The 22991-nt window shown below is 49.0% G+C and overlaps 1 protein-coding gene across 2 annotated transcripts in view; it reads right to left on the reverse strand.

Annotated features, from left to right (window-relative positions):
- ror2 (receptor tyrosine kinase-like orphan receptor 2) overlaps positions 1-22991 on the reverse strand; it is a 143589-nt gene that overhangs the window by 31341 nt on the left and 89257 nt on the right. For both annotated transcript variants that reach the window (XM_055875534.1, XM_055875533.1), the window contains exon 2: positions 11201-11284. In XM_055875534.1, coding sequence (XP_055731509.1) covers positions 11201-11284 — 84 coding nt within the window. The remainder of the gene's footprint in view (positions 1-11200; positions 11285-22991) is intronic.

Here is a 22991-nt window from a genome sequence, read left to right on the forward strand (position 1 = left end):
GAGAGAGAATAAAGAGAGAAAAAGAGAGAGAATAGAGAAAGGGAGAGAGAGAGAATAAAGAGAGAATAAAGAGAAAGGGAGAAAATAAAGAGAGAGAATAAAGAGAAAGAATAAAGAGAAAGGGAGAGAATAAAGAGAAAGACAGAGAATAAAAGAGAGAATAGAGAGAAAGACCATTCAGTTCCTCTGCATTCCGACCAGCGCGACTCACTACATATAACCGATGCCATTGGATAAGAGACCCAGACCGAGCCTACACTGCACAGTCATGTGATCCTGCCCTGTCGCCAGGTAACCAATGTTAACAAACATTGTCCAGGGTCAACACTCTGGTCAAGACCGGTAGACCACTGAACCATAGAAATAGCCAATAGAATATCTAAGTACTGAACTCTGTGTACCAAGGTTACAGACGCCTAGCCCCAGACCTGCATGTGATTTAGCCAACTGCTTTCGCAGATTTGGGGTCCATTCCATTTCAACTCTGCAAGGTATATAACATCAATCATCACATTGGACATTTGAGTCAAAATAATTTCTGTTCACATACTGTGTCCTATTCCCTATATAATTTATTCCTTGCCCATAGGCTTCTGGTCAAAGGCAATGCATTATATAGGGCAGTGTTTCCCAACTCCAGTCCTCCAGTAATCCCTACAGTACACATTATGTAGGGCAGTGTTTCCCAACTCCAGTCCTCCAGTAACCCCTACAGTACACATGATATAGGGCAGTGTTTCCCAACTCCAGTCCTCCAGTAACCCCTACAGTACACATTATGTAGGGCAGTGTTTCCCAACTCCAGTCCTCCAGTAACCCCTACAGTACACATGATATAGGGCAGTGTTTCCCAACTCCAGTCCTCCAGTAACCCCTACAGTACACATTATGTAGGGCAGTGTTTCCCAACTCCAGTCCTCCAGTAACCCCTACAGTACACATGATATAGGGCAGTGTTTCCCAACTCCAGTAACCCCTACAACACACATTATATAGGGATGGAGAAAGGGGGGATTGGAGGGGGGGGGGGTGAGAGAAGAGGGGGAGAAGGCAGATGGAGAGGGGGAGATGAGAGAGGGAGAGACGGAGGGGAGATGAGAGAGAATGTTGGCCAGGTTCTGACAGGCAATCATGTCTCAATCTCTCATCACACTGTCTATCTCTATGGTCTGGTCATTCTCTGTTAACACCCTGCATTGGGAGACTTACAACACACACACACACACACACACACACACACACACACACACACACACACACGGCCCATAACTCTAAAGGTAATGACTTATTCTCTGATAATTACTGAACCATCTCTGATTTAACAGTTGATGACTTCCTGCTTTCTTATCCTTTAATCTGAGGATTTGCCTGTGTGCCATCTGTCCTATGATAAATCCTGTTGTCTTGGCCCAAACCTTGGTGAGGTGGCATGCCTGCTCATGTAGGTTTGGTAAATGCCTATGACCACATAAGCAATCAAGTACTTTGGTGGTTAACACAGTAGATCAGTTGTTACATACATGCTGTCACTGAATCCTACAGGACCTACCGTGAGTATGCACACTAACCACTAACCTAATCTACTGTTCTACAGTAGTGAAATCCATGTACACACACACACACACGTAGAGAAAATAACATATGACCTTCATAGAGCCCACCACTTGGATATGCCTTCAAGTTGTATATTTTGTAATGCCATAACATCAGGTTGCCAAGCCACAACTAGCCCCGCTAGCCTCCAACAGCCTTGATGGAAAGTAATGGACAATGTTAGCAGGCCAAGGAGAGTGCAAGGCAAAGCGCCACTCCAGCTATATTCCAATTGAAAAATAACCTCAAACAGCCTCAAATAACCTCAATCACTTTGGTGTTTTTCCTTTCCTCCAGGCCAAAAGGCTGTTGGCGCCTGTACAACTGTTGATTCGAACAAATACACTTAAACAGTTTTGGAGTCGTTAGATATCTTGAATACTTGTCCTCAAGGCATCGGTTCAAAAGGCCGGTGATAGGATTTATCCATTTAAACGGCAACAAAGGGTCAAGGGTGAAACCAATGGTGTGGGATGAGTCTCAAGTAGTTACAATATTCAGTGCATTATGCCTATAGGCATTTGATGTGCAATGTCTTCACGCATGGTAAATAATGGGATTTAAATCAGGAAGTGATGACCATCATCATCTTCACTATCAACTTATATCATGAACCAATAAAATTGTACAAGCAATAACCCAAGTTCAAAAGTGGCCTGGAAAGTTTTCCAACCTATAAATTCGACTATTCTCTAGAAAACATTTTACGTTATATTTTCTCCAAATTAATCTCAATATGTTGTGTTTTGGACAATTATTCCCCCATAATGCCATTAGATAATATAGTAATACCGTTACTTATTTTTTTATTTTTTTATATATATATAATTTTTTTTTATTATGAATAATAATATCATTACTGTTAGACCCCCTTTTCCCATATGTCACCCATAACACAAAATGTTAGTCTATTATCAAAAATATCAGGATGACAACATAATGTCCTCTTCCCTCAACTTACCCCTTTAATATAGGTAGCACACCCCTATCCACATCAACAGGACAGCAGTGGAGAAGGTGGAAAGTTTTAAGTTCCTCGGCATACACATCACAGACCAACTGAAATGGTCCACCTACAGAGACAGTGTGGTGAAGAAGGGGCAACAGCGCCTCTTCAACCTCAGGATTCTAAAGAAATGTGGCTTGTCACCTAAAACCCTCACAAACTTTTACAGTTGCACAATTGAGAGCATCCTGTTGGGCTGTATCACCGCCTGGTAAGGCAACTGCACCGCCCACAACCGCAAGGCTCTCCAGAGCAACGCATCACCGGGGGAAAACTACCTGCCCTCCAGGACACTTACAGCACCTGATGTCACAGGAAGGCCAAAAAGATCAAGGACAACAACCATCAGACTGTTAAACAGCCATCACTAAACACAGAGAGGCTGCTGCCAATATACTGACTTGAAATCATTGGCCACTTTAATAAATGGATCACTAGTCACTTGAATAATGCCACTATGATTATGTTCACATATCTTGCATTACTCGTCTCATATGTATATACTGTATTTTATACCATCTATTGCATCTTGCCTATGCTGCTCTGTCATTGCTCATCCATATATTTATATGTATATATTCTTATTCCATTCCATTAATTTACTTAGATTTGTTTGTATTAGGTAGTTGTTGTGGAATTGTTAGATTACATGTTAGATATTGCTGCACTGTCAGAACTAGAAGCACAAGCATTTCGCTACACTCGCAATAACATCTGCTAACCATGTGTATGTGACCAATACATTTTGATTTGATTTGCTAATTGTAGTTCATTAGAGGAGCAACATAATGTCCTCTTCCCTCAACTTACCCCTTTACTGATTACAGTTCACTAGGAAGAGCCAGAGAATGCATGGTTGAATAGTGACACACATACACAATTTAAATACAACTTGTACATCCCATCCCCTGGCTCCACTCACTACAACATCTGCCTGGAGTACTTGTGGTCCGCCTCAGAGAGAGAGCTTATGCAATGGAAAAATGGCGCTGAGGCGTGTGCCTATCCCCACCGCATGCAGCAGAGTACTCAGCATAGCGCAGAGCAATGATGTCACCATTTAGGGTTTAATTAAAGCTTCCTAGTCCAAATGGCATCCTATTCTCTACGTAGTGCACTTATTTTCACTATGTAAGGAATAGGGTGTCATTTGGAACACATCCCTCCATTTGGGACACACCCCTCCATTTGGAATGCAACCCTCCATTTGGGACACACCCCTCCATTTGGAATGCAACCCTCCATTTGGGACACACCCCTCCATTTGGAATGCAACCCTCCATTTGGGACACATCCCTCCATTTGGAATGCAACCCTCCATTTGGGACACACCCCTCCATTTGGAATGCAACCCTCCATTTGGGACACATCCCTCCATTTGGGACACATCCCTCCATTTGGAATGCAACCCTCCATTTGGGACACACCCCTCCATTTGGAATGCAACCCTCCATTTGGAACACGGCCCCCCTGTTTTCTTGTGACAGGCCAGAGGAAGTGGAGGCTGCAGCTCTGCATCTGGCAGACAGAGCCAAATGGCTTTGACTGTTTGTGTGCAGTGGTGATTGGAGGACAGTAAACAACGTGTTGCGTGCTGACAGGGCGTTGCACACTTCAACGGCGCAGCGCCACTGGACGAGCCAAAGTACGCCGGAAACAAACGGAGGAGCTCATTAAGAGGTGAAAATGACAGCAGGGTTTTACTTTGGGATAAACACGTAACATGCTGTCTTTAGGCAAGAAGAGGTGAATACGTTTATTTTCAGGAAACACGGCCAAAGAACTGTTAAAGTACATTTGTATCGATAACTCGATGCTTTCTTTCCGATCCTCGGTGTAATGAAATACATCTCCAGCTGCAACAGCCCCCATGCGCTTGGAACTGGGCCTGGTCCACCAAAATCCTCTGAGTATTCCATCATCAGTCCTGGTCAAAAGCCAAACTACTTTGTGTCCAGTGCCGGGGTTCTTGTGGCAAACACGGTTGTGTATCAAATATCAAGGCTTGAGTGATTTACTTCTCCCCGAGAGATAGACGTAATGAAAAGCAGCTTCCTCCTAAAGCCCAGTGCTGCCACCCTGTCGGACCAGGCCAACGAAACCTCAGTCTTAGAAATGCCTGGGTATGTGTGTTGGATCATGCCACAGCGGTGGTGTCGATGCTTCCAAAACACACAATGGCCGTCCCAAAGCATCCAATCCCACCCCATGTCCCCACCTATGACCCTCATGGCTGTATTTCCCCTCCATCGCTGATATCACTGTATCCCATCTCCTTTCAACTACCCAAATTCACTGTGAAAAGAAACTGGCTCGGTATGACTTGGGCAAATTCAAACAACCACTGTTTGAGGACTTAACCTGGTCTTAACAACTCATGTACCTTTCTAATACAAAACCAAAACGTTCCTTTGCATCTGTCAAAGGAGAGGGAAACACTGAGATTAGGGAGCTTTGATTTCTCTCCAAAGTTCAATTAGTTTTTATTTGAATGGATTGTTCCGAATGTGAAGAGTAGACCCGCTCCTCTGAAAACTACTACCGTGTCCCAAGACCCTGGACCGATGGCCAACGCAAAGCCTCCATGGTGCAGCATTCCATTTCCCCTCCGCTGGTATTAAACAGACCCCCCCCCCCGAGTATGATATCCTGAGTTATGCACGCAGTTGACTGGGGGGCGCCATCAACGCACGTCAAACCCCCACCGCTCTCCACGACATAATTAGGCTGCACATGGAAGATGGAGATCTCTGCGTTTGGGAGGGCTATGTAGTGTTTGATGTCCGTGCCAATATGGCTGTCGGTGGCTTCAAAGCCTCACATTTGCCAATACATAGCATCAGCAATCCAGGGCTTACACACATCATGGCTATGTTGCGTTTGACGTTTGTACAGCCATTCGGGGGGGGGGGGGGGGGGGGGGGGGGGCACTATTACAAAGTTTGTCTGGTGGTCATTAATTATCCTAATAACATAGGACTGTGGGCTGATTTTCATTATGAATTCTGGAGTATGGTTTTGGGTGGAGGGCTGTGGAATGGCTGTGCTCCAGTTACTTCCCGTCCTTCATAACAGATCTAGGATCAGTTCTTGCAGCCCTAGTCTAACACATTCTGAACATCTCAGCCAATCTGGCCAGGAATCAGTTCTTATGTGGAACAAATGTACTGTATCAACATGACAGAATAGAGGGGGCCTCCGCTACACGCCTCCACTCCAGGATCCAGATAAGAATGGGGATGGGGGGGGGGGGGGGGGGGGACAAACGGCTAAAGGAACTATCAGAACAAATGCTTTATTCCGACATAACGGCTTCCCTCGTCTGCAATCATCCAGAGTCATTGAGGCAGAGGAGGCTGGTTGGAGGAGCTATAGTAGGATGTCTTCATGGAATGGAAGAAATGGAATGGAGTCCAACATGTGGTTGCCATGTGCTTGACTCCATTCCAGCCATTACAATGAGCCCGACCTCCTGTATCTCCAACCCCAGCAGCCTCTTCTGAACTTAAGCATGGGATGAGATGAGCTGTGAGGGCCCTGCTGCAAAGGGATGGGAGCTCTGTTCAACTCCAAAAGGCTTTCATTTTGCAGGTTGCCGTGCCGCCACGCTGACCTTCAACACGGGGGTCCCCCAGGGGTGTGTGTTTAGTTCTCTCCTGTACTCCCTGTTCGCCCATGACTGCGTGGCCGCGCACGACTCCAACACCATCATCAGGTTTGCTGACGACGCGACGGTGGTAGGCCTGATCACCTGCAACGATGAGACAGCCTACAGGGAGGAGGCCAGTGACCTGGCAGTGTGGTGTCGGGTAAACAACCTCTTCCTCAATGTCAGTAAGACCAAGGACCTGATCGTGGTCTACAGGACACGGGGAGGCGAGCACGCCTTCATCCACATCGACGGGGGTGCAGTAGAACGGGTCAAGAGCTTCAAGTTCCTCGATGTCCAAATCACTGGAGGACTTAAAATGGTCCACTAACACGGGCACAGTCGTGAAGAAGGTGCGACAGCACCTCTTCCCCCTCAGGAGGTTGAAAAGGTTTGGCATGAGTCCTCAAATCCTCAAAAAGCTATACAGCTGCACCATTGAGAGCATCTTCACTGGCTGCATCACCACCTGGTATGGAAATAGCACCGTTCTCGATTGCATGGTGCTACAGAGGGTGTTCCAGTACAGGACAGCCCAGTATTTCACTTGGGCCGAGCTCCCTGCCATCCTGCACCACTATAACAGGCAGTGTGAAAGGAAGGCCCGGAAAATCATTAAGGACTCCAACCACCCAAGCCATAGACTGCTCTCTCTGCTTCCACACGGCATGTGGTACACCAACAGGCTCCTGAACAGCTTCTATCCCCAAGCCATAAGACTGCTAAATAGCTAACACACACACACACACACACACACACAAAATCATAATTTACTCTGCTGCTAATCTGTTTATCATATATCCTGATGCCTAGTCACCTTACCCCTATACATATCTACCTCCATCACTCCAGTATCCCTGTACATTGTTAATATGGTACTGGAAATTACCCTGTATATAGTATGATTACCCCTATACATATCTACCTCCATCACTCCAGTATCCCTGTACATTGTTAATATGGTACTGACCCTGTATATAGTCACCTTACCCCTATAAATATCTACCTCCATCACTCCAGTATCCCTGCACAGTGTTAATACGGTACTGACCCTGTATATAGTATGGAACTGACCCTGTATATAGTATGGAACTGACCCTGTATATAGTATGGTACTGACCCTGTATATAGTATGGTACTGACCCTGTATATAGTCACCTTACCCCTATACATATCTACCTCTATCACTCCAGTATCCCAGCACATTGTTAATATGGAACTGACCCTGTATATCGCTTCTTAGGTTCTCCTGTTCTTATTTCTATTTCTCTGGTGTTTTTGTTTTACCTTGTTATTTTTAGTACTACATTTATTTTGAATACTGCATTGTTGGGTTTATAGCTCGCAAGAAATACATTTCACTGTACTTGTGCACGTGACATTAAAACTTGAAACTTAATCTCGACCCGGGACCTTCCATTGAACTGCGTAGTGAATCAAACGAGAGCTTTTCTTACAGCTGCAATATGTAACTTTTTGGATGACCCAACCAAATTCACATAGAAATGTGTGTCATAGATCTGTCATTGAAAGCAAGTCTAAGAAGCGGTAGATATGTTCTATATGCGTATTTATGTATGCTTCCCGTTTTTTTTTTTTTTTTACGTATTTGACTTTCGGTTATGTACACCAGCTTCAAAGAGCAGAAAATACAATAGTATTGGTTATGGAAAATATATTTCACAGCGGTTTAGATGGTACAATGACTCTCTCTACACTACGACTCTCTCTACACTTGTTTGTTTTGTCACAAACTGACATTTGATTTGATTTTAGGAACCAGGAAATAGCGGAGCGATTTCTGCATAGTGCATCTTTAACCGAGAACCCGAGGCTGTGTCCCAAAAGGCACCCTATTCCCTATATAGTGCACTAAATGAGGAAGTCATTTGGGACGCATACAGAGACACTCAAGAAACAGGAGAGTTGAGGACATCGTTGCGCTTGAGAAGAAGCAGGTCTCTTCAGAGCCTTTTGGGGAGAGGTTTTAGGCCAGGGCGGGTCTGGAAGCCTGGAATGTTCTTTCCAGAGATCCTGTGCTCTGTCACACCACACCGGGTTCAGAGTAACGTGAACAACTACTCTTCGGATCGAGATAAGGGGAGTCCGTCTGTCAGTCAATTTGTCCGTCTGACAGTAAACAGCTGTACGAACTGATAACAAGTAAATATGTGTGTGTGTGTTTACAGCTCATGTACACTCCTATAGTAAATCATGATTAGGGAAAGGAGAAAAAGAGGGGGTGGAGCCATAAACAGAGAGAGAAGGAGAAGGAGAGAGGGGGGGTTACCTTCAGCTGTGGGTGCTGCTCCACTTTAATAAAGAGAGAGCGAGAGAGAGAAGGAGAAGGAGAGAGGGGGGGGTTACCTTCAGCTGTGGGTGCTGCTCCACTTTAATAAAGAGAGAGCGAGAGAGAGAAGGAGAAGGAGAGAGGGGGGGTTACCTTCAGCTGTGGGTGCTGCTCCACTTTAATAAAGAGAGAGAGAGAGAAGGAGAAGGAGAGAGGGGGGTTTACCTTCAGCTGTGGGTGCTGCTCCACTTTAATAAAGAGAGAGCGAGAGAGAGAAGGAGAAGGAGAGAGGGGGGTTTACCTTCAGCTGTGGGTGCTGCTCCACTTTAATAAAGAGAGAGCGAGAGAGAGAAGGAGAAGGAGAGAGGGGGGGTTACCTTCAGCTGTGGGTGCTGCTCCACTTTAATAAAGAGAGAGCGAGAGAGAGAAGGAGAAGGAGAGAGGGGGGGTTACCTTCAGCTGTGGGTGCTGCTCCACTTTAATAAAGAGAGAGCGAGAGAGAGAAGGAGAAGGAGAGAGGGGGGGTTACCTTCAGCTGTGGGTGCTGCTCCACTTTAATAAAGAGAGAGCGAGAGAGAGAAGGAGAGAGGGGGGGTTACCTTCAGCTGTGGGTGCTGCTCCACTTTAATACAGAGAGAGAGAGAAGGAGAGAGGGGGGGTTACCTTCAGCTGTGGGTGCTGCTCCACTTTAATAAAGAGAGAGCGAGAGAGAGAAGGAGAAGGAGAGGGGGGGGTTACCTTCAGCTGTGGGTGCTGCTCCACTTTAATAAAGAGAGAGCGAGAGAGAGAGGAGAAGGAGAGAGGGGGGGTTACCTTCAGCTATGGGTGCTGCTCCACTTTAATAAAGAGAGAGAGAGAGAGAAGGAGAAGGAGAGGGGGGGGGTTTACCTTCAGCTGTGGGTGCTGCTCCACTTTAATAAAGAGAGAGAGAGAGAGAGAGAGAGAGAAGGAGAAGGAGAGTGGGGGGGTTTACCTTCAGCTGTGGGTGCTGCTCCACTTTAATAAAGAGAGAGCGAGAGAGAGAAGGAGAAGGAGAGAGGGGGGGGGGGGTTACCTTCAGCTGTGGGTGCTGCTCCACTTTAATAAAGAGAGAGAGAGAGAGAGAGAGAGAGAAGGAGAAGGAGAGTGGGGGGGTTTACCTTCAGCTGTGGGTGCTGCTCCACTTTAATAAAGAGAGAGCGAGAGAGAGAAGGAGAAGGAGAGAGGGGGGGGGGGTTACCTTCAGCTGTGGGTGCTGCTTCACTTTAATACAGAGAGAGAGAGAAGGAGAGAGGGGGGGTTACCTTCAGCTGTGGGTGCTGCTCCACTTTAATAAAGAGAGAGCGAGAGAGAGAAGGAGAAGGAGAGGGGGGGTTACCTTCAGCTGTGGGTGCTGCTCCACTTTAATAAAGAGAGAGCGAGAGAGAGAGGAGAAGGAGAGAGGGGGGGTTACCTTCAGCTATGGGTGCTGCTCCACTTTAATAAAGAGAGAGAGAGAGAGAAGGAGAAGGAGAGGGGGGGGGTTTACCTTCAGCTATGGGTGCTGCTCCACTTTAATAAAGAGAGAGAGAGAGAGAAGGAGAAGGAGAGAGGGGGGGTTACCTTCAGCTATGGGTGCTGCTCCACTTTAATAAAGAGAGAGAGAGAGAGAAGGAGAAGGAGAGGGGGGGGGTTACCTTCAGCTATGGGTGCTGCTCCACTTTAATAAAGAGAGAGAGAGAGAGAAGGAGAAGGAGAGAGGGGGGGTTACCTTCAGCTGTGGGTGCTGCTCCACTTTAATAAAGAGAGAGAGAGAGAGAGAGAGAGAGAAGGAGAAGGAGAGTGGGGGGGTTTACCTTCAGCTGTGGGTGCTGCTCCACTTTAATAAAGAGAGAGAGAGAGAGAGAAGGAGAAGGAGAGAGGGGGGGGGGGGTTACCTTCAGCTGTGGGTGCTGCTCCACTTTAATACAGAGAGAGAGAGAGAGAAGGAGAGAGGGGGGGTTACCTTCAGCTGTGGGTGCTGCTCCACTTTAATGAAGAGAGAGCGAGAGAGAGAGAAGGAGAAGGAGAGAGGGGGGGGTTACCTTCAGCTCTGGGTGCTGCTCCACTTTAATAAAGAGAGAGCGAGAGAGAGAAGGAGAAGGAGAGAGGGGGGGGTTACCTTCAGCTGTGGGTGCTGCTCCACTTTAATGAAGAGAGAGCGAGAGAGAGAAGGAGAAGGAGAGAGGGGGGGGTTTACCTTCAGCTGTGGGTGCTGCTCCACTTTAATAAAGAGAGAGAGAGAGAGGGAGAAGGAGAGAGAGGGGGTTTACCTTCAGCTGTGGGTGCTGCTCCACTTTAATAAAGAGAGAGAGAGAGAGAGAGAGGGAGAAGGAGAGAGAGGGGGTTTACCTTCAGCTGTGGGTGCTGCTCCACTTTAATAAAGAGAGAGAGAGAGAGAAGGAGAAGGAGAGAGGGGGGGTTTACCTTCAGCTGTGGGTGCTGCTCCACTTTAATAAAGAGAGAGAGAGAGAGAGAGAGAGAAGGAGAAGGAGAGAGGGGGGGGTTTACCTTCAGCTGTGGGTGCTGCTCCACTTTAATAAAGAGAGAGAGAGAGAGAAGGAGAGAGGGGGGGTTACCTTCAGCTGTGGGTGCTGCTCTACTTTAATACAGAGAGAGAGAGAGAGAGAAGGAGAAGGAGAGGGAGAGAGGGGGGGGGGGTTACCTTCAGCTGTGGGTGCTGCTCCACTTTGAGCTTCTGCCAGCCCCTCAGACTCCACTGGCTGGGATAAGCTAGGATCTGCTTCTGCTGCAGAGACAGGAAGGAGACCAGAGTTAGGAGGGAACAGAACTCACATAACCCTGCCTTGGATTTCCTTAGATCCAGGTGTCTGCACAGAAACCTGGTGATACTGACTACAGTGTTGCTGACACATCAAACAATATACCACCTGAAATATTCAACACATGAACATGTTTCTGTTAGTAAATGATCCTATCATCTTGCTAAATGTGCAGAAAGAATGATCCAACAACTGTCATGTCTCAATGCTTGAAGTCACATACAATTTTAGATTTATGTAACTACACAAGTCAGTTAAGAACAAAATTTGATTTACAATGAAGGCCTACACCAGCTAAACCCTAACGACGCTGTGCCAATTGTGCACCACCATATGGGACTCCCAATCACGGCCGGTTGTGATACAGCCTGGATTTGAACCAGGGTGTCTGTAGTGATGCTTCAAGCACTGAGATGTAGTGCCTTAGACCACTGCGCCACTCGGGAACCCAGAACAGAATGAGAAAGGAGTCTTCATAAACTCTGCCAAACACAACAAGTGGATCCAAAACCTCAATTTAATACAGCCGTTTTGGGAACAAGGCTTTAGAGTGACTAGAAGGATATACCATCTGATGAAAATTGCCATGGCCAAAAGCAACAAAAACAACAACAGAGTTTTGATGAAACTCTGATATTGTTGTATTCCATACAACATCTGCCACCAAGAGTGCTGGTCTTGCTACAAGATGAACAAAGATCGATTCTCAGTGAGCCTGGCTAGAAATGACTCCATCACAACAAAGGATAAACGTTGCCTATTGATTTGTCATTAGACCAATGTGCTACAGATGTTAGTTACGTGCTCTACTGATGTTTACGATCACACAATGGATAATTACTGCCGAATTGGTCTCAGGGCACTATTGAAAATTAGATGTATTTATTTATCCCAGAGGAATTAGGGAAAAATAGAAATACATATGTGAACAGAAAAATCCTGATTTATATTCATGGTCAAAATTCACAACAGGTTATTTTTCAAAATAATCTGGACATTATTTTGGGACAAACACTCATTCATATGTTCAGTTTTTGATCCAAGAAAAATCTAAAAGATCAACAGATTTATGGTAGTGATTTTCCCCCCCAAAAAAACTTTACGATCGTTAAGAATTGCTTTCCAAAAGTACCGGAAAGAGAGAAAGAGTTCATCTTATAGGAAACCACACTTTGGCACATAGAAGCCCAAACATAGCTGCTGGACAAGTTGAGGTCACTCACATGGTCTGCGTCTCAAACGCCACCCTATTCCCTATATAGTGCACTAGTTTTGACCAGGGCTCATAGGTCTCTGGTCAAAAGTAGTGCACTATATAGGGGATAAGCTGCCATGTGGGATGCAACTATGATTACTCTGCAGTAGCATTTCCCCATAACTGGGTTAGGAATGTGCTGCGGGGCTGGCAATTAGCGATTAGCACATTAATGAGCGAGTGGCAATGGAGGAGCGTTTAAGCCCTGTCCAGTCCAATCCCCAGCTCCCATGGCCTGACATACACAGGGCTACGTTCAGTAGCCAAACGTTGTTGAACATTGCAGATTGAAATGGCTTGAATAGAGCTGAAGCGATTCTCCTTATTCTACAGGTCAGAGGCATGTTTGTTTTTACATAGCATATTTCTATCTGAACGTTCCACAAGTGTGTCCTACTGAAGGCCCCGGCCCCGGTCACCAGACAACACATCAGCTGTGTCCTACTGAAGGCCCCGGGTCACCAGACAACACATCAGCTGTGTCCTACTGAAGGCCCCGGCCCCGGTCACCAGACAACACATCAGCTGTGTCCTACTGAAGGCCCCGGGTCACCAGACAACACATCAGCTGTGTCCTACTGAAGACCCCGGCCCCGGTCACCAGACAACACATCAGCTGTTTCCTACTGAAGGCCCCGGTCACCAGACAACACATCAGCTGTGTCCTACTGAAGGCCCCGGCCCCGGTCACCAGACAACACATCAGCTGTGTCCTACTGAAGGCCCCGGTCACCAGACAACACATCAGCTGTGTCCTACTGAAGGCCCCGGTCACCAGACAACACATCAGCTGTGTCCTACTGAAGGCCCCGGTCACCAGACAACACATCAACTGTGTCCTACTGAAGGCCCCGGTCACCAGACAACACATCAGCTGTGTCCTACTGAAGGCCCCGGTCACCAGACAACACATCAGCTGTGTCCTACTGAAGGCCCCGGTCACCAGACAACACATCAGCTGTGTCCTACTGAAGGCCCCGGTCACCAGACAACACATCAGCTGTGTCCTACTGAAGGCCCCGGTCACCAGACAACACATCAGCTGTGTCCTACTGAAGGCCCCGGTCACCAGACAACACATCAGCTGTGTCCTACTGAAGGCCCCGGGTCACCAGACAACACATCAGCTGTGTCCTACTGAAGGCCCCGGTCACCAGACAACACATCAGCTGTGTCCTACTGAAGGCCCCGGTCACCAGACAACACATCAGCTGGGTCCTACTGAAGACCCCGGCCCCGGTCACCAGACAACACATCAGCTGTGTCCTACTGAAGGCCCCGGGTCACCAGACAACACATCAGCTGTGTCCTACTGAAGGCCCCGGTCACCAGACAACACATCAGCTGTGTCCTACTGAAGGCCCCGGTCACCAGACAACACATCAGCTGTGTCCTACTGAAGGCCCCGGTCACCAGACAACACATCAGCTGTGTCCTACTGAAGGCCCCGGTCACCAGACAACACATCAGCTGTGTCCTACTGAAGGCCCCGGTCACCAGACAACACATCAGCTGTGTCCTACTGAAGGCCCCGGTCACCAGACAACACATCAGCTGTGTCCTACTGAAGGCCCCGGTCACCAGACAACACATCAGCTGTGTCCTACTGAAGGCCCCGGTCACCAGACAACACATCAGCTGTGTCCTACTGAAGGCCCCGGCCCCGGTCACCAGACAACACATCAGCTGTGTCCTACTGAAGGCCCCGGTCACCAGACAACACATCAGCTGTGTCCTACTGAAGGCCCCGGTCACCAGACAACACATCAGCTGGGTCCTACTGAAGGCCCCGGTCACCAGACAACACATCAGCTGTGTCCTACTGAAGGCCCCGGTCACCAGACAACACATCAGCTGGGTCCTACTGAAGGCCCCGGCCCCGGTCACCAGACAACACATCAGCTGTGTCCTACTGAAGGCCCCGGTCACCAGACAACACATCAGCTGTGTCCTACTGAAGGCCCCGGTCACCAGACAACACATCAGCTGTGTCCTACTGAAGGCCCCGGTCACCAGACAACACATCAGCTGGGTCCTACTGAAGGCCCCGGTCACCAGACAACACATCAGCTGTGTCCTACTGAAGGCCCCGGTCACCAGACAACACATCAGCTGTGTCCTAATGAAGGCCCCGGGTCACAAGACAACACATCAGCTGTGTCCTACTGAAGGCCCCGGTCACCAGACAACACATCAGCTGTGTCCTACTGAAGGCCCCGGTCACCAGACAACACATCAGCTGTGTCCTACTGAAGACCCCGGTCACCAGACAACACATCAGCTGTGTCCTACTGAAGGTCCCGGTCACCAGACAACACATCAGCTGTGTCCTACTGAAGGCCCCGGGTCACCAGACAACACATCAGCTGTGTCCTACTGAAGGCCCCGGTCACCAGACAACACATCAGCTGTGTCCTACTGAAGACCCCGGTCACCAGACAACACATCAGCTGTGTCCTACTGAAGGCCCCGGTCACCAGACAACACATCAGCTGTGTCCTACTGAAGGCCCCGGCCCCGGTCACCAGACAACACATCAGCTGTGTCCTACTGAAGGCCCCGGTCACCAGACAACACATCAGCTGTGTCCTACTGAAGGCCCCGGTCACCAGACAACACATCAGCTGTGTCCTACTGAAGGCCCCGGTCACCAGACAACACATCAGCTGGGTCCTACTGAAGGCCCCGGTCACCAGACAACACATCAGCTGTGTCCTACTGAAGGCCCCGGTCACCAGACAACACATCAGCTGGGTCCTACTGAAGGCCCCGGCCCCGGTCACCAGACAACACATCAGCTGTGTCCTACTGAAGGTCCCGGGTCACCAGACAACACATCAGCTGTGTCCTACTGAAGGCCCCGGCCCCGGTCACCAGACAACACATCAGCTGTGTCCTACTGAAGGCCCCGGCCCCGGTCACCAGACAACACATCAGCTGTGTCCTACTGAAGGCCCCGGTCACCAGACAACACATCAGCTGTGTCCTACTGAAGGCCCCGGTCACCAGACAACACATCAGCTGGGTCCTACTGAAGGCCCCGGTCACCAGACAACACATCAGCTGTGTCCTACTGAAGGCCCCGGTCACCAGACAACACATCAGCTGTGTCCTACTGAAGGCCCCGGTCACCAGACAACACATCAGCTGTGTCCTACTGAAGGCCCCGGCCCCGGTCACCAGACAACACATCAGCTGTGTCCTACTGAAGGCCCCGGTCACCAGACAACACATCAGCTGTGTCCTACTGAAGACCCCGGCCCCGGTCACCAGACAACACATCAGCTGTGTCCTACTGAAGGCCCCGGTCACCAGACAGCACATCAGCTGTGTCCTACTGAAGGCCCCGGGTCACCAGACGACACATCAGCTGTGTCCTACTGAAGGCCCCGGCCCCGGTCACCAGACAACAAATCAGCTGTGTCCTACTGAAGGCCCCGGCCCCGGTCACCAGACAACACATCAGCTGTCCTACTGAAGGCCCCGGTCACCAGACAACACATCAGCTGTGTCCTACTGAAGACCCCGGTCACCAGACAACACATCAGCTGTGTCCTACTGAAGGCCCCGGGTCACCAGACAACACATCAGCTGTGTCCTACTGAAGGCCCCGGCCACCAGACAACACATCAGCTGTGTCCTACTGAAGGCCCCGGCCACCAGACAACACATCAGCTGTGTCCTACTGAAGGCCCCGGCCACCAGACAACACATCAGCTGTGTCCTACTGAAGGCCCCGGTCACCAGACAACACATCAGCTCTGTCCTACTGAAGGCCCCGGTCACCAGACAACACATCAGCTGTGTCCTACTGAAGGCCCCGGTCACCAGACAACACATCAGCTGTGTCCTACTGAAGACCCCGGCCCCGGTCACCAGACAACACATCAGCTGTGTCCTACTGAAGGCCCCGGGTCACCAGACAACACATCAGCTGTGTCCTACTGAAGGCCCCGGTCACCAGACAACACATCAGCTGTGTCCTACTGAAGGCCCCGGTCACCAGACAACACATCAGCTGTGTCCTACTGAAGGCCCCGGTCACCAGACAACACATCAGCTGTGTCCGAATGAAGGCCCCGGGTCACCAGACAACACATCAGCTGTGTCCTACTGAAGGCCCCGGTCACCAGACAACACATCAGCTGTGTCCTACTGAAGGCCCCGGTCACCAGACAACACATCAGCTGTGTCCTACTGAAGGCCCCGGTCACCAGACAACACATCCGCTGTGTCCTACTGAAGGCCCCGGTCACCAGACAACACATCAGCTGTGTCCTACTGAAGGCCCCGGTCACCAGACAACACATCAGCTGTGTCCTACTGAAGACCACGGTCACCAGACAACACATCAGCTGTCCTACTGAAGGCCCCGGTCACCAGACAACACATCAGCTGTGTCCTACTGAAGGCCCCGGGTCACCAGACAACACATCAGCTGTGTCCTACTGAAGGCCCCGGTCACCAGACAACACATCAGCTATGTCCTACTGAAGGCCCCGGGTCACCAGACAACACATCAGCTGTGTCCTACTGAAGACCCCGGTCACCAGACAACACATCAGCTGTGTCCTACTGAAGGCCCCGGTCACCAGACAACACATCAGCTGTGTCCTACTGAAGGCCCCGGCCCCGGTCACCAGACAACACATCAGCTGTGTCCTACTGAAGGCCCCGGTCACCAGACAACACATCAGCTGTGTCCTACTGAAGGCCCCGGTCACCAGACAACACATCAGCTGTGTCCTACTGAAGGCCCCGGTCACCAGACAACACATCAGCTGGGTCCTACTGAAGGCCCCGGCCCCGGTCACCAGACAACACAGCTGTGTCCTACTGAAGGTCCCGGGTCACCAGACAACACATCAGCTGTGTCCTACTGAAGGCCCCGGTCACCAGACAACACATCAGCTGTGTCCTACTGAAGGCCCCGGTCACCAGACAACACATCAGCTGTGTCCTACTGAAGGCCCCGGTCACCAGACAACACATCAGCTGTGTCCTACTGAAGGCCCCGGTCACCAGACAACACATCAGCTGTGTCCTACTGAAGGCCCCGGTCACCAGACAACACATCAGCTGTGTCCTACTGAAGACCCCGGTCACCAGACAACACATCAGCTGTGTCCTACTGAAGGCCCCGGGTCACCAGACAACACATCAGCTGTGTCCTACTGAAGGCCCCGGGTCACCAGACAACACATCAGCTGTGTCCTACTGAAGGCCCCGGGTCACCAGACAACACATCAGCTGTGTCCTACTGAAGACCCCGGTCACCAGACAACACATCAGCTGTGTCCTACTGAAGGCCCCGGCCACCAGACAACACATCAACTGTGTCCTACTGAAGGCCCCGGGTCACCAGACAACACATCAGCTGTGTCCTACTGAAGGCCCCGGTCACCAGACAACACATCAGCTGTGTCCTACTGAAGGCCCCGGTCACCAGACAACACATCAGCTGTGTCCTACTGAAGGCCCCGGCCACCAGACAACACATCAGCTGTGTCCTACTGAAGGCCCCGGCCACCAGACAACACATCAGCTGTGTCCTACTGAAGGCCCCGGTCACCAGACAACACATCAGCTGTGTCCTACTGAAGGCCCCGGCCACCAGACAACACATCAGCTGTGTCCTACTGAAGGCCCCGGTCACCAGACAGCACATCAGCTGTGTCCTACTGAAGACCCCGGTCACCAGACAACACATCAGCTGTGTCCTACTGAAGACCCCGGCCACCAGACAACACATCAGCTGTGTCCTACTGAAGACCCCGGCCACCAGACAACACATCAGCTGTGTCTTACTGAAGACCCCGGTCACCAAACAACACATCAGCTGTGTCCTACTGAAGGCCCCGGTCACCAGACAACACATCAGCTGTGTCCTACTGAAGGCCCCGGTCACCAGACAACACATCAGCTGTGTCCTACTGAAGGCCCCGGTCACCAGACAACACATCAGCTGTGTCCTACTGAAGGCCCCGGGTCACCAGACAACACATCAGCTGTGTCCTACTGAAGGCCCGGGTCACCAGACAACACATCAGCTGTGTCCTACTGAAGGCCCCGGGTCACCAGACAACACATCAGCTGTGTCCTACTGAAGGCCCCGGTCACCAGACAACACATCAGCTGTGTCCTACTGAAGGCCCCGGGTCACCAGACAACACATCAGCTGTGTCCTACTGAAGGCCCCGGTCACCAGACAACACATCAGCTGTGTCCTACTGAAGACCCCGGTCACCAGACAACACATCAGCTGTGTCCTACTGAAGACCCCGGGTCACCAGACAACACATCAGCTGTGTCCTACTGAAGGCCCCGGTCACCAGACAACACATCAGCTGTGTCCTACTGAAGGCCCCGGCCCCGGTCACCAGACAACACATCAGCTGTGTCCTACTGAAGGCCCCGGTCACCAAACAACACATCAGCTGTGTCCTACTGAAGACCCCGGGTCACCAGACAACACATCAGCTGTGTCCTACTGAAGGCCCCGGTCACCAGACAACACATCAGCTGTGTCCTACTGAAGGCCCCGGGTCACCAGACAACACATCAGCTGTGTCCTACTGAAGGCCCCGGGTCACCAGACAACACATCAGCTGTGTCCTACTGAAGGCCCCGGTCACCAGACAACACATCAGCTGTGTCCTACTGAAGGCCCCGGTCACCAGACAACACATCAGCTGTGTCCTACTGAAGGCCCCGGTCACCAGACAACACATCAGCTGTGTCCTACTGAAGGCCCCGGTCACCAGACAACACATCAGCTGTGTCCTACTGAAGGCCCCGGTCACCAGAAAACACATCAGCTGGGTCCTACTGAAGGCCCCGGTCACCAGACAACACATCAGCTGTGTCCTACTGAAGGCCCCGGCCCCGGTCACCAGACAACACATCAGCTGTGTCCTACTGAAGGCCCCGGTCACCAGACAACACATCAGCTGTGTCCTACTGAAGGCCCCGGCCCCGGTCACCAGACAACACATCAGCTGTCCTACTGAAGACCCCGGTCACCAGACAACACATCAGCTGTGTCCTACTGAAGGCCCCGGTCACCAGACAACACATCAGCTGTGTCCTACTGAAGGCCCCGGTCACCAGACAACACATCAGCTGTGTCCTACTGAAGGCCCCGGTCACCAGACAACACATCAGCTGTGTCCTACTGAAGGCCCGGGTCACCAGACAACACATCAGCTGTGTCCTACTGAAGACCCCGGTCACCAGACAACACATCAGCTGTGTCCTACTGAAGGCCCCGGTCACCAGACAACACATCAGCTGTGTCCTACTGAAGGCCCCGGTCACCAGACAACACATCAGCTGTGTCCTACTGAAGGCTCCGGTCACCAGACAACACATCAGCTGTGTCCTACTGAAGGCCCCGGGTCACCAGACAACACATCAGCTGTGTCCTACTGAAGGCCCCGGGTCACCAGACAACACATCAGCTGTGTCCTACTGAAGACCCCGGTCACCAGACAACACATCAGCTGTGTCCTACTGAAGACCCCGGGTCACCAGACAACACATCAGCTGTGTCCTACTGAAGGCCCCGGTCACCAGACAACACATCAGCTGTGTCCTACTGAAGGCCCCGGCCCCGGTCACCAGACAACACATCAGCTGTCCTACTGAAGACCCCGGCCCCGGTCACCAGACAACACATCAGCTGTCCTACTGAAGACCCCGGTCACCAGACAACACATCAGCTGTGTCCTACTGAAGGCCCCGGTCACCAGACAACACATCAGCTGTGTCCTACTGAAGGCCCCGGTCACCAGACAACACATCAGCTGTGTCCTACTGAAGGCCCGGGTCACCAGACAACACATCAGCTGTGTCCTACTGAAGACCCCGGTCACCAGACAACACATCAGCTGTGTCCTACTGAAGGCCCCGGTCACCAGACAACACATCAGCTGTGTCCTACTGAAGGCTTGTGTTCAGTAGGGCACACCATAGCAAATGTATTTAGAAAAATGTGCATTTCTTATTGCACAAATTGTGGTAGTACCTCCCCCGTTTCTTTCAGTTTAATTTTTTTTTCTCCCTACTGGGCATGGCCCTGGAAGCCTCAAGAACATGTCCATCTGGTAGACATATCTCACTAGTCTTCACTTCAAATCGATCCAACTCCTAGGATTTATCACCTTTAGTAGTGTTCAGTGTAATGAAAATATGTCAAGCACACAAACTATTATTACAACTTCCTGCAAGTCTTCACTTGAAAAACATCACACTAACATGTTTCTAGTTATAGTGCATGACGATGAGAGGAGTTTAAACGTTGATATGTACATGAGCTCCTTCAAAGATACATCCTACATGACACCCTGTTCCCTATGTAGTGCACTACTTTGACCAGGGCATATAGGGCTCTGGTGTAGTCCACTACGAAGTAGTGCACTTGTAAGGTGAATAGGGTGCCACTTGGGATGCAAACCAAAGGTTTAGCTCAGTTCCCACGGTCTGGTTAAGTCATGCTGAAAAGCACAGCTAGGATCTGAGAGCGCAACACCTCATGCAAATTCCATACATTGCGTGACCCATTAATTTGACTGAAGTTTTACCACGGCAATGGGCCTTTAATCAAATCAATTCTCAACCCAATTATGTCAAATCTAAATATGTTTTTTTGCAATTCCATTTTTTAAATTCTATCCAGAGAAGACTCAATTGAGGTGTTCATAAAAAACTGCTTTATCCTTGACTGGGCAACATTCTTAAAAAATAATATTTAAAAATGGGATGATGGACTTTCAATTGCATTGAAACGCAAGCTATTTCCTTCCTCTACAATGACTGCAAAACTACTCAAATACCCGTCCTTGATGAGCGTATAGGGCTTGTCAGCTAATATAATTCATTGAACTGCTTGCATTTTGACTGGTACTGTAATATATATATATATATATATATATATATATATATATATGACATTTCCTTGTTTTTGAAAGAAAATACAATTTTTTTGTCCATTAAAAAAACATCAAATTGATCAGAAATATAGTGTAGACATTGTTAATGTTGTAAATGACTATTGTAGCTGGAAACAGCTGATTTTTAATAGAATAGAATATCTACATAGGTGTACAGAGGCCCATTATCAGCAACCATCACTCCTGTGTTCCAATGGCACGTTGTGTTTGCTAATCCAAGTTTATCATTTTAAAAAGGCTAATTGATCATTTGAAAATCCTTTTGCAATTATGTTAGCACAGCTGAAAACTGTTGTTCTGATTAAAGAAGCAATAAAACTGGCCTTCTTTAGACTAGTTGAGTATCTGGAGCATCAGCATTTGTGGGTTTGATTACAGGCTCAAAATGGCCAGAAACAAAGAACTTTCTTCTGAAACTCGCCAGTCTATTCTTGTTCTGAGAAAGGATGGCTATTCCATGCGAGAAATTGCCAATAAACTGAAGATCTCGTACCTCTGTACACCTATGTAGATATTCCATTAAAAATCAGCCGTTTCCAGCTACAATACTCATTTACAACATTAACAATGTCTACACTGTATTTCTGATCAATTTGATGTTATCTTAATGGACAAAAAAAAAAATCTTTCAAAAACAAGGACATTCCAAGTGACCCCAAACTTTTGAATAGTAGTATATACTACCAGTCAAAAGTTTGGTTCACCTACTCATTCAAGGGTTTTTATAAATGTTTACTCATTTATACATTGTAGAATAATAGTGAAGACATCAAAACTATGAAATAACAAATATATAATCATGTAGTAACCAAAAAAAAGTGTTAAACAAATCAAAATATATTTTATATTTGAGATTCTTCAAATAGCCACCCTTTGCCTTGATGACAGCTTTGCACACTCTTGGCATTCTCTCAACTAGCTTCATGAGGTAGTCACCTGGAATGCATTTCAATTAACAGGTGTACCTTGTTAAAAGTACATTTGTGGCATTTCTTTCCTTCTTAATGCGTTTGAGCCAATCAGTTGTGTTGTGACAAGGTAGGGGTGGGTATACAGAAGATAGCCCTATTTCGTAAAAGACCAAGCCCATATTATGGCAAGAACAGCTCAAATAAGCAAAGAGAATTGACAGTCCATCATTACTTTAAGACATGAAGGTCAGTCAATGCGGAAAATTTCAAGAACTTTGAAAGTTTCTTCAAGTGCAGTCGCAAAAACCATCAAGCGCTATGATGAAACTGGCTCTCATGAGGACCGCCACAGGAAAGGAAGACCCAGAGTTACCTCTGCTGCAGAGGATAAGTTCATTAGAGTTACCAGCCTCAGAACAGACACATCTCAACATCAACTGTTCAGAGGAGACTGCGTGAAATCAGACCTTCATGGTCGAATTGCTGAAAAGAAACCACTACTAAAAAGACACCAATAAGAAGAGACTTACTTGGGCCAAGAAACACGAGAAATGGA

This window comes from Salvelinus fontinalis, chromosome 21 (assembly GCF_029448725.1).
Source record: "Salvelinus fontinalis isolate EN_2023a chromosome 21, ASM2944872v1, whole genome shotgun sequence".
In the NCBI taxonomy this organism is placed as follows: domain Eukaryota; kingdom Metazoa; phylum Chordata; class Actinopteri; order Salmoniformes; family Salmonidae; genus Salvelinus; species Salvelinus fontinalis.